The sequence below is a fragment of the Equus caballus genome, chromosome 3 (assembly GCF_041296265.1).
Source record: "Equus caballus isolate H_3958 breed thoroughbred chromosome 3, TB-T2T, whole genome shotgun sequence".
In the NCBI taxonomy this organism is placed as follows: domain Eukaryota; kingdom Metazoa; phylum Chordata; class Mammalia; order Perissodactyla; family Equidae; genus Equus; species Equus caballus.
In genome coordinates this window covers 24334600-24349905 of record NC_091686.1, presented here as the reverse complement: position 1 = coordinate 24349905, position 15306 = coordinate 24334600, and the positions used below count along the sequence as shown (strand labels likewise).

General features: G+C 41.2%; 2 protein-coding genes across 4 annotated transcripts in view; one reads left to right on the top strand and one right to left on the bottom strand.

Annotated features, from left to right (window-relative positions):
- Window positions 1–1749: 1749 nt before the first annotated feature.
- On the bottom strand, window positions 1750–3531 carry LOC102150625 (tigger transposable element-derived protein 1). Its single transcript, XM_005608555.2, has one exon. It carries the CDS (start codon window positions 3529–3531, stop codon window positions 1750–1752), a length of 1782 nt encoding a protein of 593 aa, XP_005608612.2.
- A 552-nt stretch (window positions 3532–4083) lies between these two features.
- The window catches only part of CFDP1 (craniofacial development protein 1), a 127421-nt gene continuing 116198 nt past the window's right edge, over window positions 4084–15306 (top strand). For all 3 annotated transcript variants that reach the window (XR_011437395.1, XM_070263122.1, XM_001498771.6), the window contains exon 1: window positions 4084–4215. Coding sequence is in view for 2 of the 3 variants with exons in the window: in XM_070263122.1 (XP_070119223.1) it covers window positions 4152–4215 (64 nt within the window). In the remaining variant the exon portion in view is untranslated. The remainder of the gene's footprint in view (window positions 4216–15306) is intronic.

Here is a 15306-nt window from a genome sequence, read left to right as displayed (position 1 = left end):
AACATATAACAGGGCCAATAAAGAAATGAAAAGATGCTTAACATCATTAGTCATCAGGGAAATGCAGATCAAAACTACAATGAAATGCCACTTCACACCCACTAGGATGACTATAATCAAAAAGACATAGTGTTGGCAAGGGTGTGGAGAAACTGGAAGCTTCATATACTGCTGGTGAGAATATAAAATGGTGCAGCTGCTTTGGAAAACAGTTTGGCAGTTCCTCAAAAGGTAAAGCACAGAGTCATTATATGATCAAGCAATTCCACAGGTATATACCTAAAAGAAATGGACTTTGAAAATGTGCTAAGAGAAAGAAGACAGTCACAAAAGACCACAAATTGTATAATTCCATTTATATGAAATGTCCAGAATAGGCAAATCTATAGAGGCAGAAAGATTAGCCTCGCAGAGGCTGGGGCCTGGGGAGAAATGAAGAGTGACTCATAATGGGTAAGAGATTTTTCTGGAGTGATGAAATGTTCCAAAATTGATTGTGGTGATGGTTGCACAAGTCTGTGAATATACCAAAACTACTGAATCGTGCACTTTCAATGGGTAAGTTTTATGGTGTGTGAATTATGTTTCAATCAGGCTGTTTTAAAAACTTTGCTGGCATAGAGGCACTGTAATGTCCTTTTAATCACAGACGTGTTTCATCTATTCCTTGATTTAGATAACTCTAGGGCTGGGTGACACAGACCAGGTCTAGTTCAGAGTATCAACAAGGAGCAATTTTCAGCTGAAAAAACCTAAACCTAAACAAAGAGGACGTTAGTTGTTAACCTCTCATCTGCATTTGTTTCTGGTTGCTGCCTCCTATAATTTGGTTATAATTAAACAAAAATTTTTAATCTGATAAAATGGTAAAGATTATATATGGTTGTACTCCTGTATGGATTAACTTGGGAAGATTCATGTGGACGGTGTCTGAATTCTAGAATACAGTCAATTCTTGCTGTTTGCAGTAGTTATATGAATCTCTGGTCACAACATCTTTGTCAACTGACAATACATAACCTTGTTTTATGTGCATTTCTGTTCAAAGCACCTTATCTCATGTGTCTTTTTCTTACAAATCACTATATGCAGTATTTCTTTATAATGAAACAATATTTCAACTACAGAATTTCTGTGCAATGTACTCTACAATACTGAAATTGTAATACTTTCCCTCAGTCATACACACGCACAGAGTACGCATATATAGTACATACAGTAAACACACGGTATAACACACCATACAACATGCATGTACAATAAACAGTACTGTGAACACATACTGTATATTGTACACTAATGCAAATAAAATCCTGAAAAAATTCAAGATTAAGCATTTAGGGGCCAGCCCCATGTCTGAGTGGTTAGGTTCGCACACTCCACTTCGGCGGCCCGGGGTTTCGCTGGTTTGGATCCTGGGCGCGGACATGGCACCGTTCATTAGGCCACGTTGGGGCGGCGTCCCACATGCCACAAGGGGAAGGACCCACAACTAAAATATACTGCTTGTACTTGGGGGATGTGGGGAGAAAAAGCAGAAGAAACAAAAGAAGATTGGCAACAGTTGTTAGCTCAGGTGCCAATCTTTAAAAAAAAAAAAAAGATTAAGCATTTAAAGTTTTATAAAAACATTAACTAAAATCTTACTGTTGATGGAGCAGCAGGATGTGTGACGGTGCAGTGCACAGTGTGGTTAAACCTCGTGACCTTGGCCTGCTCCAGGAAAACCAAGGGAGGGGTAGGTGGAACTTATTCTGCTGAAGAGGAAGAGGGTGGCATGTTGACATCTGGCAGTTCAACCTTAGGAGTTTGGCTCTCCTGACTTGTTGATGGAACTGGCAATTTTCCCTCCCAAACGGGCTCGAAAAATTGGGTCAGCCTTGTCTGCTTGGCTTTTTGCCTCAAATCTTTGAGCATCTCGGCATAAGGGGCAAACGCAGTGGAGGTTAGGTGCTTAAATTTGAGGCTTCGATCAAGCATAGGGTCACACTCTTCCATGTCATTGAAAATTTTTTCCAAGGCAGAATTCCATTCTGATATTTTGGCCACTGTAAGAGGGACAATTCTTGAAGTCTTAGTCTGACTTTCATCACTGTCCTCGTCGTTGCTGACTCCAGTGCCGTGTTTTGCCATCTCATCCAGGTCTTCGTTGGTGGGTTCTACTGCCTTCTCTGCCAAAATTTCCTCCACATCTTCTTCTTTCATGTCATCAAAGCCTTCTCCACTTATTTGCCGTGCGATGTGCATTATGTTTTTGACGCTGTTCTTTATACTTTCTGTAACACTTTCAAAGCCTTCGAAATTTTCCACACAGTCTGGCCAAACACTTTTCCAACAGTTATTGATAGTAGCCTGCTTGATGCTGTCCCAGGCTGTGCCAACATAATCAATAACGTTGCGTATAGTGACTGACTTCCAATAGTCCATCATGGTGGTTTCCTTGTTGGCCTTGAGGGCCTCCAAGGCCTTGCTATAAAGCTCCCTGGTATAGTGCGCCTTGAATGCTTTTATTATGCCCTGATCCAGGGGCTGAATGAGAGACGTAGTGTTTGGAGGCATGAAAAGAACTTCTACGTTGGGGTGGGCATTTCTGAGTTCTTCACAGCAATGCACTGGGGCATCATCCAAAATTAATAAAACCTTGAAGGCAAGGTTTCTGCCCTGGAGATAGCATTCAACTTCTGGTATGAAGCAGTTGTGGAACCAATCGGATGTCATCCATGCTTTTTTGTTCCACCTCCAATGGACGGGCATATGGTTCACACTTTTCCCTGTAACTGCTTGTGGATTCTGGGCTCTGTACACCATTAGAGGTTTGCACTTAAAGTCGCCCTTGGCATTGGCGCACAACAGCAAGGTTGCATAGTCTTGGAATGATTTAAAGCCAGGGGCTTGGGAAGCCATTTGCGTTATATAGGTTCGTTTGCCAACGTCCTTGTAAAATAAGCCAGTCTCGTCAGCGGTGAAAACCTGCTCTTCCACATATCCCTTTTCCTCTATAACACTTAGCAAGTGTTTTTTAAATTCTTGCGCAGCCTCCTGATCTGCAGAACTTGCCTCACCTGCAAGTTTAATATTTTTCACACCATATCGCCTTTTGAAACGTGCAAGCCAGCCAGCACTAGCCGAGAAGGGTTTAACATTTTTCTGACCCTGGGTAACATGACCGTAAATTTCTTTGGCTTTCAGCCTCACAACAATGCTGTCCACCACACCTTTTTTATCGGTTGTCATCTCATGAATCCACAAATTCAGTCGCTTTTCCATCTTCTCCATAGCTTCCTCACGCACTATAGATGTCACTTTAGCACTTTCCGGAGCAGCCTCACGTACAGATCGGCGAATTTCCTTTTCCTTTTTCTTGATGTACCGGATTGTCGATTCATTAACATTGAACTCACGGCCAACAGCACTACAACTCATGCCTGAACGCAGCTTATCTAAGACCCGTATTTTCTCCATAAGGCACATCACAGCCTTCTTGCGCTTAGGAACAGCGGGCAGCACTTCAGCACTACACTTGGCGGTCATTTTAAACTGCGAAATCACCAAAAGAGCACAAAAATACAAAAGACGTGGCACTATATAGACTGCGAAAATGTCACTTATTTACAGTATGAGAGTTAAAGCAAAAAAGCAGATCGTCCGTCTCGTTCAACCAGAGCTGGTACAGCGCGCCGTGATTGACTCAAAATTTCACCTTTTGCGCATGTCCGCGAATAACCCCAGAAAGCACCGCGAATATCGATTTTGGGGTTACGATAAAGTTTAGCAAGTAAGCGAATTCGAAAATACCAACCCGTCAATAATCAGGATCAACTGTATTTCCACGGGCAATTTTGTTTTTGTTTTTGTAATTCTGTTTAAGCACATTTACTAAATCAAAGTGGCTTGGTAGCGCTGAAGACTACAAGTTCCAGCATGCACAGCTTCATCACAGGGCTCCGTCAATGGCCACCGTAGCGTTAGACCCGAGGCATTGGCCCGGAAATGTCGCGTTTGGATGACGTAGCACTGTTTGCGCATGTGCACACACTGCGGAGTCGCCCCAGCCGCCGTCGCTGCAGCCTCCCAATGGTCTCTCTGTAGAGCTTTGCCGTTGGGGGCAGCCCCTGCGGTCCTTTGGCTCGCTGGCCCCGCGCGACAGCGACATGGAAGAATTCGACTCTGAAGATTTCTCCACCTCGGAGGAGGACGAGGACTACGTGCCGTCGGGTGAGCGATTCCACCAGACGCGAGAGGTGGCTGGCCCCGCCCCGCGCTCACGTGAGGCGCGCTTGGCCTGGCGCGCGTGGGCCCCAGCCCTGACGGCGCGAGTTCCGAGCGTCCCGGCCCGGCAGGCTCCGCACCCGCCTGCCCGCGCCGTGCACGTGGCCCGGGACGTGTGCACGGCGACATCTCGCGCCGCAGCTCCCGCTGGCCTGGCTTCGGCCTCTGCCCCCTCCCAGAGCGCGGGAACCGGCACCTGAACGCGGCCCTGCCGCTGGCGCCGCTGGCGGTGGTCGGTCGTCCGCTAACCACTCCAACGCTGAAATCTTCCGAAAGGCAGACTGGGCGTTGGACGTTATGGCAGACCTTTCGTCCCCGGGGAACTGCGAGCTAGCATCACGTCCAAGATGGATGTGGCCACGTCGTGCGCTCAGAAGGGGTCTGGTGGTCATGATGCCTTTTGCCTCTTTGCAAAGTGTATACCTATTGTTCTCTTCTCAGAACTGTTTTTTTCCCCTACTGTATTGGCATCTCAGACGAGGCGGAGCCAAAATTAATCTTGTCCTTCAGACCTACCCCTTCCGCGCTTCTGCGCCTTTCCCAGACTTCCCGTCTCATTGAAAGTGTCTACTCAGACAATCCCTCAGGCAACAAACAAACAAAAAACATCCAGGAGTCGTCCTTACTCTCTTTTGGTCCAGCCGATGCATAAGTTCTGTTGTGTCTACCTGTAAAATCAGTTTCTGACTGCTCCCTCCCCAATCTCACTGCTGCTGAACTACCGTTATCCTTCACTAGGATTCGCTATAGGTCCCCAACTGGTTTCCCTGATTCCATTCTTGTCCAACGACACTGGTCTTACGCGAACTGTCAGAGTGATCATTTGAAAACTTGCTTTCATTTTAATCAAAGGTATGCATGCACGTACTTGATAATAGTCAAATATTTCTAAAAGGCTTGTTTTGAAACCGGGTAGTTCCTTTATCCCTCATCCCTGTTAATCCTCGCCAGCGGCAAAATGTTTCCACTTTTTGAAAAAGTTGATATTTCCATTGTGTTTTGACTTAACCCATGCATGGTGGGCCTTTACTTTTAATATTCCCTTAGCTCGTTCCCTTCCCTCCCAGCACACACACCCTTCCGCCTTCAGGCCCTCTTCAGCTCCCCAGACTGCCATTGTTCCTGTGTCCATTTGTGGTTAGATCAGTATTCAGTGTTTGCTTTTTTGCAATGATTGTGTGAACACCACGTTCACAGCTAGACCAAGTGGTACATACTGTGATTGCTTTTCCTGCACCACTTGTTTTCTCTGGAGTTAGTGGTTGCCATTTTGTTGTTGTCGCTTATCTATATATTTACTATTCATTTGACCCTAAACTCCCAGAATTGTCTAAGTCATCTCCCAAGATATTTAGATCCATTAGATAATTTTTCACTTTCATCTTGAAGTCCATCTTTGCCTTCTGACCCGCTCCAGTTTGGCCTAATTTTACCATTTTTAAACCTAGGATCTTCCATCATGATTATCACTCTGGGTGTTTCCTTTATCTTCCTTCGTTGGGTTCCCTGTTTCTTGGGTCCCATGTCTTCTTTCTTGGTGTGTTCCACCAAAATGAGAATAAATCCTCAAATAACTTCTGGAGGAAGGATGCATGGGAGAAACATTTTTTTGAGGCCTTGAATGTCTAACATGCGACCCTCAGACATGATTGATCATTTCTGTAGAATTCTGTGTTCTGTAGTAATAATTCTACATCCAGATTTTAAAGGTGTTGCTCCTTTACTTACTAGCTTCCTTTGTTTCTATTAAGAAACCTGTTTTGTTCCTGATTTTTCCTCATTTATATAAGATCTGTTTGTCTCTGGAAGCTGATAAAATCTTCTCTCTGTTCCCGATATTTTCTCATCTTTCACAATGATGTACCTTTGTTTGAGTCTGTTTTCATCCATTGTGCTGGGCTTTCTTGGTCTTTTTTTTTTATCTTCATTCTGTTTTATTTTTCTGCAATCCTCACTATTCATATGTTGAATCTTATGTTAGATCTGCTGGACAGGTCCTCTAATTTTTATTCTCTCTTATTTTCTAACCCTTTGACTTTCTTCCACTTAATGGGAAATTTTTAATATTTTATCTTCCATCTCTTCTGTTGAGTTTTTTTCTCCTTTCATATTTTTAATTTTGAGTAACGTGTTCTTTGAGTATACCTTTTTTATAGCATCATGTTTTTGTTTCATAAGTACAGTGTTAGTGCTCTGTGGATGTTAATAATACTTAAAATTTTTAAAATTTTAACTTACATACAGTGTTCTATGAGTTTTGAATGCTTAGAGTTATGTAACCACCACCAAAATTAACAGTTTCAAAGCAGCCCCACCCCACCCCCCAAAAACACAGATCGTGTTGTCTGTGAATAGAAACAGTTTTATTTCTTCTTTTCCAATGGATAAACCTTTTATTTCTTTTGCTTGCCTGTACTTGGTACGACTTCCAGTATGATAATGTTGAATAGAAGTGGTGAAGAGTGGACATCCTTGCCTTGTTCCCAATTTTAAGGGGAAAGCATCAGTGTTTCAACATTTAGTATAATGTTAGCTATAGGTTTTCCACAGATGCCTTTTGTGTGTGTGTGTTGTAAGCACTTTACTTGACTAACTCGTTACTAACTCAGTCGCGTAACGCTGCCAGGTATGTGGTACTGTGCTCTTCCTTTTACACATGAAGAAACTGAGGTATCCAGAGTCACCCAGGTAGATAATAACTGAGCTGTGATTTGCACTCTGGCAGCCTGCATATACTGCCTCTCACAGATGCCTTTTATCTGGTTGAAGTTCCCTCTATTCCTAATTTGCTGAGAGGTGAATTTTGTCAAATGCTTTTTCACCATCTTGATTATGTGTGGTTTTTCTTTTGTCAGTTAATGAGGTTAATTACAGTGATTGATTTTAAAATTTTGAACAGCCTTTTATTTCTGGGATAAAAGTCACTTGGTTATGATATGTTGGGGTTTTGTTTTTGGGTTTTTTTTCTTTTTCGAAGAAGATTAGCCCTGAGCTAACATCTGCTGCCAGTCCTCCTCTTTTTGCTGAGGAAGACTGGCCCTGAGCTAACATCCGTGCCCATCTTCCTCTCTTTTATATGTGGGATGCCTGCCACAGCATGGCTTGCCAAGCATTTGTAGGTCTGTGCTGAGGATCCGAACTGGTGAAGTCTAGGCCACCGAAGCAGAACAGATGAACCTAACTGCTGCGCCGCTGGGCCAGCCCCTGTATTGTTCTTTTTATATATTGCTGCATTTGGTTTGCTAATTTTTTTTGAGGATTTTTGCATCTGTGTTTATGAGGGATGTTGGAGTGTGGTTTTCTTATAATTTCCTTGTCTGATTTTAGTATCAAATAATGCTAGCCTCATAAAATGAGGAAATAATCTCTGTTTCTTCCAAAGTGACTTTTGTTCACCCTGTATGTTTGGGCTTTGTTATGTTAGATGTTTTCTCAGATGTTGCATGATTCTTACTTATTTGGCTCATATTTAAGCATGGGGTGCTAAAAACGTGGTGGAAGCTCTGAGTCTTTGCGCAAGATTTGTTCATTTTGTGCTTCATTGTCTTAGGGATGTTATTCTGCTTTGTATTCTTTTTTTCTCCTGGTAACTGCACGGAATTTGACCTTTTTTATTTGTTTGTTTAATTTAAAATTTGCTTATCTGTTATCAGTGAGATTGAGCATCTTTTTGCATGTTTAAGATCCAGAGCCATGTGCATCTCCTTGTCTGAACTATCTGTAACATTTGCCCATTTTTATGATGAAAAATAACTTTATATTATTGTAAAAGTAGTGCATAAGCTTTGTAGAAAATTAGAAAATGCAGACCACTAAACATGAAAAGATAGAATCATTACATGACTACCACCTAGAGATTTTCTGTATGAATCCCTTAGTGAACACCCACTCTGATCTTTTTCTACACCCAGGAATAAATATTTGTATTTTTCCCCAATCTGAAATCATACTTTTTCATGCTTCTTTGTAATCTGCTCTTTTCAGTAAATGGTCTCTCCCTGTCCATTTCAGTAAATTTTGAACTCATCTAACAGACAAGCCATATTCAGATTTTTCCAGTTCATCCGAAAATAGTTATAGCTGGTCTGTCCAAATCACAGTTGTATTCAGGACTACACATGTCATCTAGTTGTTCCATCCCTTAAATGTATTTTAATGTAGCAAACGCCTCTTTGTCTAATGACATTGATTTGCTTAAGAGATCAGGCGGTATGTCCTGTAGAATGTCTTGATGAGGATCAAGGCTGCCCCAGGCAGAGAAGCCCAAAGTGCCCTGCCCTACATACTGATCTGTATCATCCTCTGGGAAGCATAAGACGTCCTGACTTAATCCAGTCTGATCCTTATCTAAAGTTAGGACCACCCAGTAACCAGACCCCACCTGCACTGCTACCATTTGAATGATTTTTTTCATGATCTTTCCTTTGTCTTGTAAAGAAGTAACTCACATACTCATGCCTTATAAATTTAGCCCTGCCCTCAACCCACTGCAGCTCTTACTGCCCATGGGTCCTGTCCCCGCGCCTGCAGCTCTTACTGCCCATGGGTCCTGTCCCCGCGCCTGCAGCTCTTACTGCCCATGGGTCCTGTCCCCATGCCTGCAGCTGTTACTGCCCATGGGTCCTGTCCCTATGCCTGCAGCTCTTACTGCCCATGGGTCCTGTCCCTATGCCTGCAGCTCTTACTGCCCATGGATCCTGTCCCCATGCTACTCCATGCTATTCTCTAAATAAAAGAGCACTACTGTCAGACTTTGAGAGTCCACGAAATCTTTCTTTCTACTCGACTCACCGTGCCCCCATCAGTCTCACCTTCTGGATTTGACTGATTGTTCCCTCACGGTATTGATTTAGGTTGTTCCTTTGTCCCTTGCATTTTCTGTAAATTGGAAGTTAGATCTAAATGCTTGATGGGGTCAAGTAAAATATTTTTTGGCTAGAATATATTACAGATGATTTGTGTGTTTCATAATGCATGACATCAGAAGACACATGATAGCTGGTTGATTTCCATAGTTGTGGCTACTGGATGAGGATAATGCGAGTCTGATCCCTTTATTGTGTAATTGTTTTTTCCCTTGGAACTGGAAATTATTTTATGTGGCAGTATACTTATTGGTTAAAACTAAAGTTTTAAAAAAATTTTTTTAATATTATTTGATAATCTTTGCCTAAATTACTACTATCATTACAGTGTGAGAAGTGATGTTTTTCTGGTTCTGTGGTTCTTCTCTATTAGTTGATGTTCTTCTGTGAAGTCTAACTTTCAACAATTGGGGCAGGATAAATGTTTAATTCATTTCCTTTAATTACCAATTTTCAAAATGGGAAGTAATTTTAATAGCCTAAAATGGCACAAATTATTTCTTTTTTCTCGTTTTTTTGAGGATCATGAAGGGTTCACAGATTTTTATCGATTCAGTTTGTTTTAGTCTGCTAACAGTTATTCCTTTTAATGCTCAAGTTATCACATTTGGTCACTAGGACTTCTTTCAAGCTGAGTCTTATATCCTTTTAATGTGACCCGTTTCTTAAATAACTTCCTTGCTTTCTGGCACAGCAAAATGTCCCAGTTTAACCTTGTGCTTTCCTCCCTCAGACCTGAGATTAGCTGGGTTTTTTTCAGGGAGCCTTTTTTGTGATGAATGCAGTCATCCGGGGGGCTCAATGGGCCCTTATTGGTACCAAATGCCGGTTCAGTGTAGATTCCAGGTGGCCTCCGGTGGGTTTCTCTGAAATCCTGCTGTGACTACGCCAAGAACTGTCAACGAAAATAATCCATAACTAATCTGTAAATGAAAATTTGGGTGAGTTTATTCTGAGCTGAAATCTGAGGACCATGGCCCGGGGCCTTTCTTCCCGAAGGAAGAAAGGGCATGGAAGAAGTGGGGTGCACAGAGTGGTTATATACCCCCAAAGAGGGTGTTTCGCATATGATTGAAATGTCCCTCCCACAATAGTCACAAGATTGCCCTGTCAGCACAGCGCTTGATGGACACAGCAGGTAGTGGGTCTACTATCTTGGTGGGCATAGCCGGAGGCAAGTCTATTGTCTCGAGCTGGGCTGACACAGGTGAGCGCAGCAATCAGTTTCTAGCCTAGGGAAAGATGCTTAATCCTTAAGGAGACGCCAACGTTGGGAGGGGGAGGGAAGTTGCACGTTTATCTCAAGGGCCTTTTGCTCTTGCCATAAGGAATCTCTAAAGCAGATATACAATGCATGCTCAACGGTCTCGGTCAGGCCCTTTTGGAAAGACAAGGTCAAGCTGAATTAGGTTTATACCAAATGGCTTCCTCATATTCTCCAACATATCCTATTGCTTGCCATTTTTATTTGTCAGTCACTAGGACTTCTTTCAAGCTGAGTCTTCTATCCTTTTAATGTGACCCATTCTTCTTAAATAACTTCCTTGCTTTCTGGCACAGCAAAGTGTCCCAGTTTAACCTTGTGCTTTCCTTCCCTCAGACCTGAGATTAGCTGGGTTTTTTTCAGGGAGCCTTTTTTGTGATGAATCATATCAAAGAATGCAATCTGAACTTTAAAGAAATGCTCATTGCTACTGGAGTGACATTATTTCTGTGCTATTTCAGTGAACAGACTAGAAAACATTTCTCTTAAAAAAGGTTGAGATCATATTCATATATTTTTGTGTGTGTATGAGGAAGATTGTCCCTGAGCTAACATCCCTTGCCAATCTTCCTCTTTTTGCTTGAGGAAGATTGTCCCTGAGCTAATGTCTGTGCCAGTTCTCCTCTATTTTGTATGCGGGACACCCCCACAGCATTGCTTGATGAGTGGTGTGCATCTCCACGCACAGACTGAACCTGCGAATCCCAGGCTGCTGAAGCAGAGTGTATGAACTTAACCACTACACCACCGGGTGAGCCCCTATATTCTTTTTTTTTTTCTGGTCATTTTAAAACTTTTTTTTTATTGAGGTCGTAATAGTTTATAACATTGTGAAATTTCAGTTGTGCATTATTATTTGTCAGTCACCATGTAAATGTGCCCCTTTACCCCTTATGCTCAGCCTCCAACCCCCTTCCCCTCTGGTAACCTCTAATCTCTCTTTGTCCATGTGTTAGTTTAACTTCTACCTACGAGTGAAATGATACAATGTTCATCTTTCTCTGTCTGGGTTATTTTGCTTAACATAATACCCTCAAGATCCATCCATGTTGTTGCAAATGGGATGATTTTGTCTTTTTTTATGGCTTAGTAGTATTCCTTTGTGTGTGTGTGTGTATATATATATACCGCATCTTCTTTATCAGATCATCAATCGGTGGGCACTTGGGTTGCTTCCACTTCTTGTCTATTGTGAATAATGCTGCAATGAATGCAGGGGTGGATAAGTCTCTTTGAATTGTTGATTTCAGGTTCTTTGGATAAATACCCAGTAATGGGATAGCTGGATCATATAGTATTTCTAATTTTAGTATTTTGAGAAATCTCCATACTGTTTTCATTAGTGGCTGCACCACTTTGCGTTCCCACCAGCAGTGTATGAGGGTTCCGTTTTCTCCACATCCTCTCCAACAATTGATTTTTTTCTGTTTTGGTAATTATAGGCATTCTGACAGGTATAAGATGATATCGCATTATAGTTTTGATTTGCATTTCCCTAATGATTAGTGATGTTGAACATCTTTTCATGTGCCTGTTGGCCATCTGTATATCTTCTTTGGAAAAATGTCTGTTCAAATCTTCTGGCCATTTTTAAAAATTTTATTGAGGTTATAATAGTTTATAACATTGTAAAATTTCACTTGTACGTTATTATTTGTTAGTCACCATATATATGTGCCCCTTTACCCCTTATGCCCTCCACTCAACCTCCTCTGCCCATTTTTTGACAGGTTGTTTGGTTTTTTGTCATTGAATTGTATGAGTTCTTTATATATTTTGGAGATTAACCCCTTGTCAGATAACGTGATTTGCAAATATTTTCACCCAGTTGGTGGGTTGTCTTTTCATTTTGTTCATGATGTCTTTTGCCTTGCAGAAGCTCTTTAGTCTGATATAGTCCCATTTGTTTGTTTTTTCTTTTGTTTCCCATGCCTGAGTAGACATGGTATTCAAAAAGATGCTGCTAAGACTGATGTCAAATAGTGTACTGCCTATATTTTCTTCTAGTAGGTTTGTGGCTTCAGGTCTTACCTTCAAGTCTTTGATTTTTGAGTTAATTTTTGTATATGATGTAAAATAATGGTCTGCTTTCATTCTTTTGCATGTGGCTGTCCAGTTTTCCCGGCACCACTTATTGAAGAGACTTTCCTTTCTCCATTGAATGTTCTTGGCTCCTTTGTCAAAGATTAGCTGTCCATAGATGAGTGGTATTTCTGGGCCTTCAATTGTGTTCCATTGATATCTGTGTCTGTTTTTGTGCCAGTACCATGCTGTTTTGATTACTATAGCTTTGCAGTATATTTTGAAGTCAGGGATTGTGATGCCTATAGCTTTTTTCTCCAGATTGCTTTGGCTATTTGTGGTCTTTTGTTGTTCCATATAAATTTTAGGATTCTTCTGTTTCCATGAAGAATGTCATTGGGATTCTGATTGGGATTGCATTGAATCTGTAGATTGCTTTAGGTAATGTGGAGATTTTAACTATGTTTGTTCTTCCAATCCATGTGCATGAATATCTTTCCATTTCTTTATGTCATCTTCACTTTCTTTCAGTAATGTCTTACAGTTTTCATTGTATAGGTCTTTCACCTCCTTGGTTAAATTTATTCCTAAGTATTTTATTCTTTTGGTTGTGATTGTAAATGGGATTGTATTCTCTTTTTTTGAGGAAGATTAGCCCTGAGCTAACTATTGCCAATCCTCCTCTTTTTACTGAGGAAGACTGGCCCTGAGCTAACATCCATGCCCATCTTCTTCTACTTTATACATGGGACATCTGCCACAGCATGGCTTTTGCCAAGCGGTGCCATGTCCACACCCAGGATCCGAACCAGCGAACCCTGGGCTGCCAAGAAGCAGAACGTGCGTGCTTAACTGCTGCGCCACTGGGCCGGCCCCTGGGATTATATTCTTGACTTCTCTTTCTGCTAGTTCATTATTAGAGTATAGAAATGCAACTGATTTTTGTAAGTTGATTTTGTACCCTGCAACTTTGCTGTAGTTGTTGATTATTTCTAATAGTTTTCTGAGGGTTCTTTAAGGTTTTCTGTATATGCAGAATCATGTCATCTGTAAACAGCACGAGTTTCACTTCTTCATTGACAATTTGGATACCTTTTATTTCTTAATTGCTCTAATTAGAATTCATTAATCTGATTAATCGAATGCCTAATTGCTCTGTCCAAAACCTCCAGTACTGTGTTGAATAAGAGTGGCGAGAGTGGACACCCTTGTCTTGTTCCTGTTCTTAGAGGGGTAGCTTTCACTTTTTCCCCATTGTATATGATGATGGCTGTGGGTTTGTCATATATGGCCTTTATTATGTTGAGGTACTTTTCTTCTATACCCATTTTATTCAGAGTTTTTTTTTTTTTTTTCCTTTTTCTCCCCAAAGCCCCCCGTACATAGTTGTATATTCTTCGTTGTGGGTCCTTCTAGTTGTGGCATGTGGGACGCTGCCTCAGCGTGGTTTGATGAGCAGTGCCATGTCCGCGCCCAGGATTCGAAGCAACGAAACACTGGGCCGCCTGCAGCAGAGCGCGCGAACTTAACCACTCGGCCACGGGGCCAGCCCCCAGACTTTTTTTCATGAATGACTGTTGGACCTTGTCAAATGCTTTCTCTGCATCTATTGAGATAGTCATGTGTCGCATTGATTGATTTGTGGATGTTGAACCATCCCTGTGTCCTTGGTATAAATCTCACTTGATGTTGGTGTATGATCCTTTTAATGTATTGCTGTATTCGGTTTGTCAGTATTTTGTTGAGGATTTTTACATCTATGTTCATCAGCAATGTGGCCTATAATTTTCCTCCTTTTGTTGTCCCTGTCTGGTTTTGGGATCAGAGTGATGTTAGCCTCATAGAATGAGTTAGGAAGCATCCCATCTTCTTTGACTTTTTGGAATAGTTTGGGAAGGATAGGTATTAAGTCTTCTTTGACTGTTTGGTAGAATTCTCCAGAGAAGCCACCTGGTCCTGGACTTTTGCTTTTTCAGATGTTTTTGGTTACTTTTTCAATCTTTTTACTTGACATTGGCCTATTCAGGTTCTCTATTTCTTCTTGATTCAGTTTTGGGAGGTTGTATGGGTCTAAGAATTTATCCATTTCTTCTAGGGTATCCAATTTGTTGTCATATGGCTTTTTGTAGGTTTATCTTATAATTCTTTGTATTTCTGTCATATCCATTGTAATTTCTCCTCTTTTGTTTCTGATTTTATTTGAGCCTTCTCTTTTTCTTGTTGAGTGTGACTTAGGGTTTGTCAATTTTGTTTATCATCTCAAAGAACCAGCTCTTAGTTTCCTTGATCCTTTCTACTGTTTTTTTTTTGTTTGTTTGTTTCAACTTCGTTTATTTCTGCTCTAATTTTTATTATTCCTCTCCTTCTGACCTTGGGCTTGGTTCTTCTTTTTCTAGTTGTGTTAGGTGTAGTTTAAGATTACTTATTAGAGATTTTTCTTGTTTATTGAGGTGGGCCTGTATTGCTATGAATTTCTCTAGTAGAACTGCTTTTACTGCATCCCATAAGAGTTGGAGTGATGTATTTTCATTTCCTTTGTCTCCAGATATTTTTTGATTTCTCCATTGATCCAGTGGTTGTTCAGTAGCATGTTGTTTAGTCTCCACATATTTGTGAGTTTCCCAGCTTTTTTCTTGTAGTTGATTTCTAGTTTCATAGCATCATGGTTGGAAAAGATGCTTGGTATGATTTCAGTCTTCTTAGATTTATTGAGACTTGCCTTGTTTCCCAACATATGGTTTGTCTTTGAGAAGGTTCCATGTGCACTTGAGAAGAATGTGTATTCTGCTGTTTTTGGATGGAATGGTCTATATATGTCTATTAGATCCATCTGGTCTAGTTTTTTTGTTTAATTCCACAATTTCCTTGTTGAGCTTCTGTCTGGAT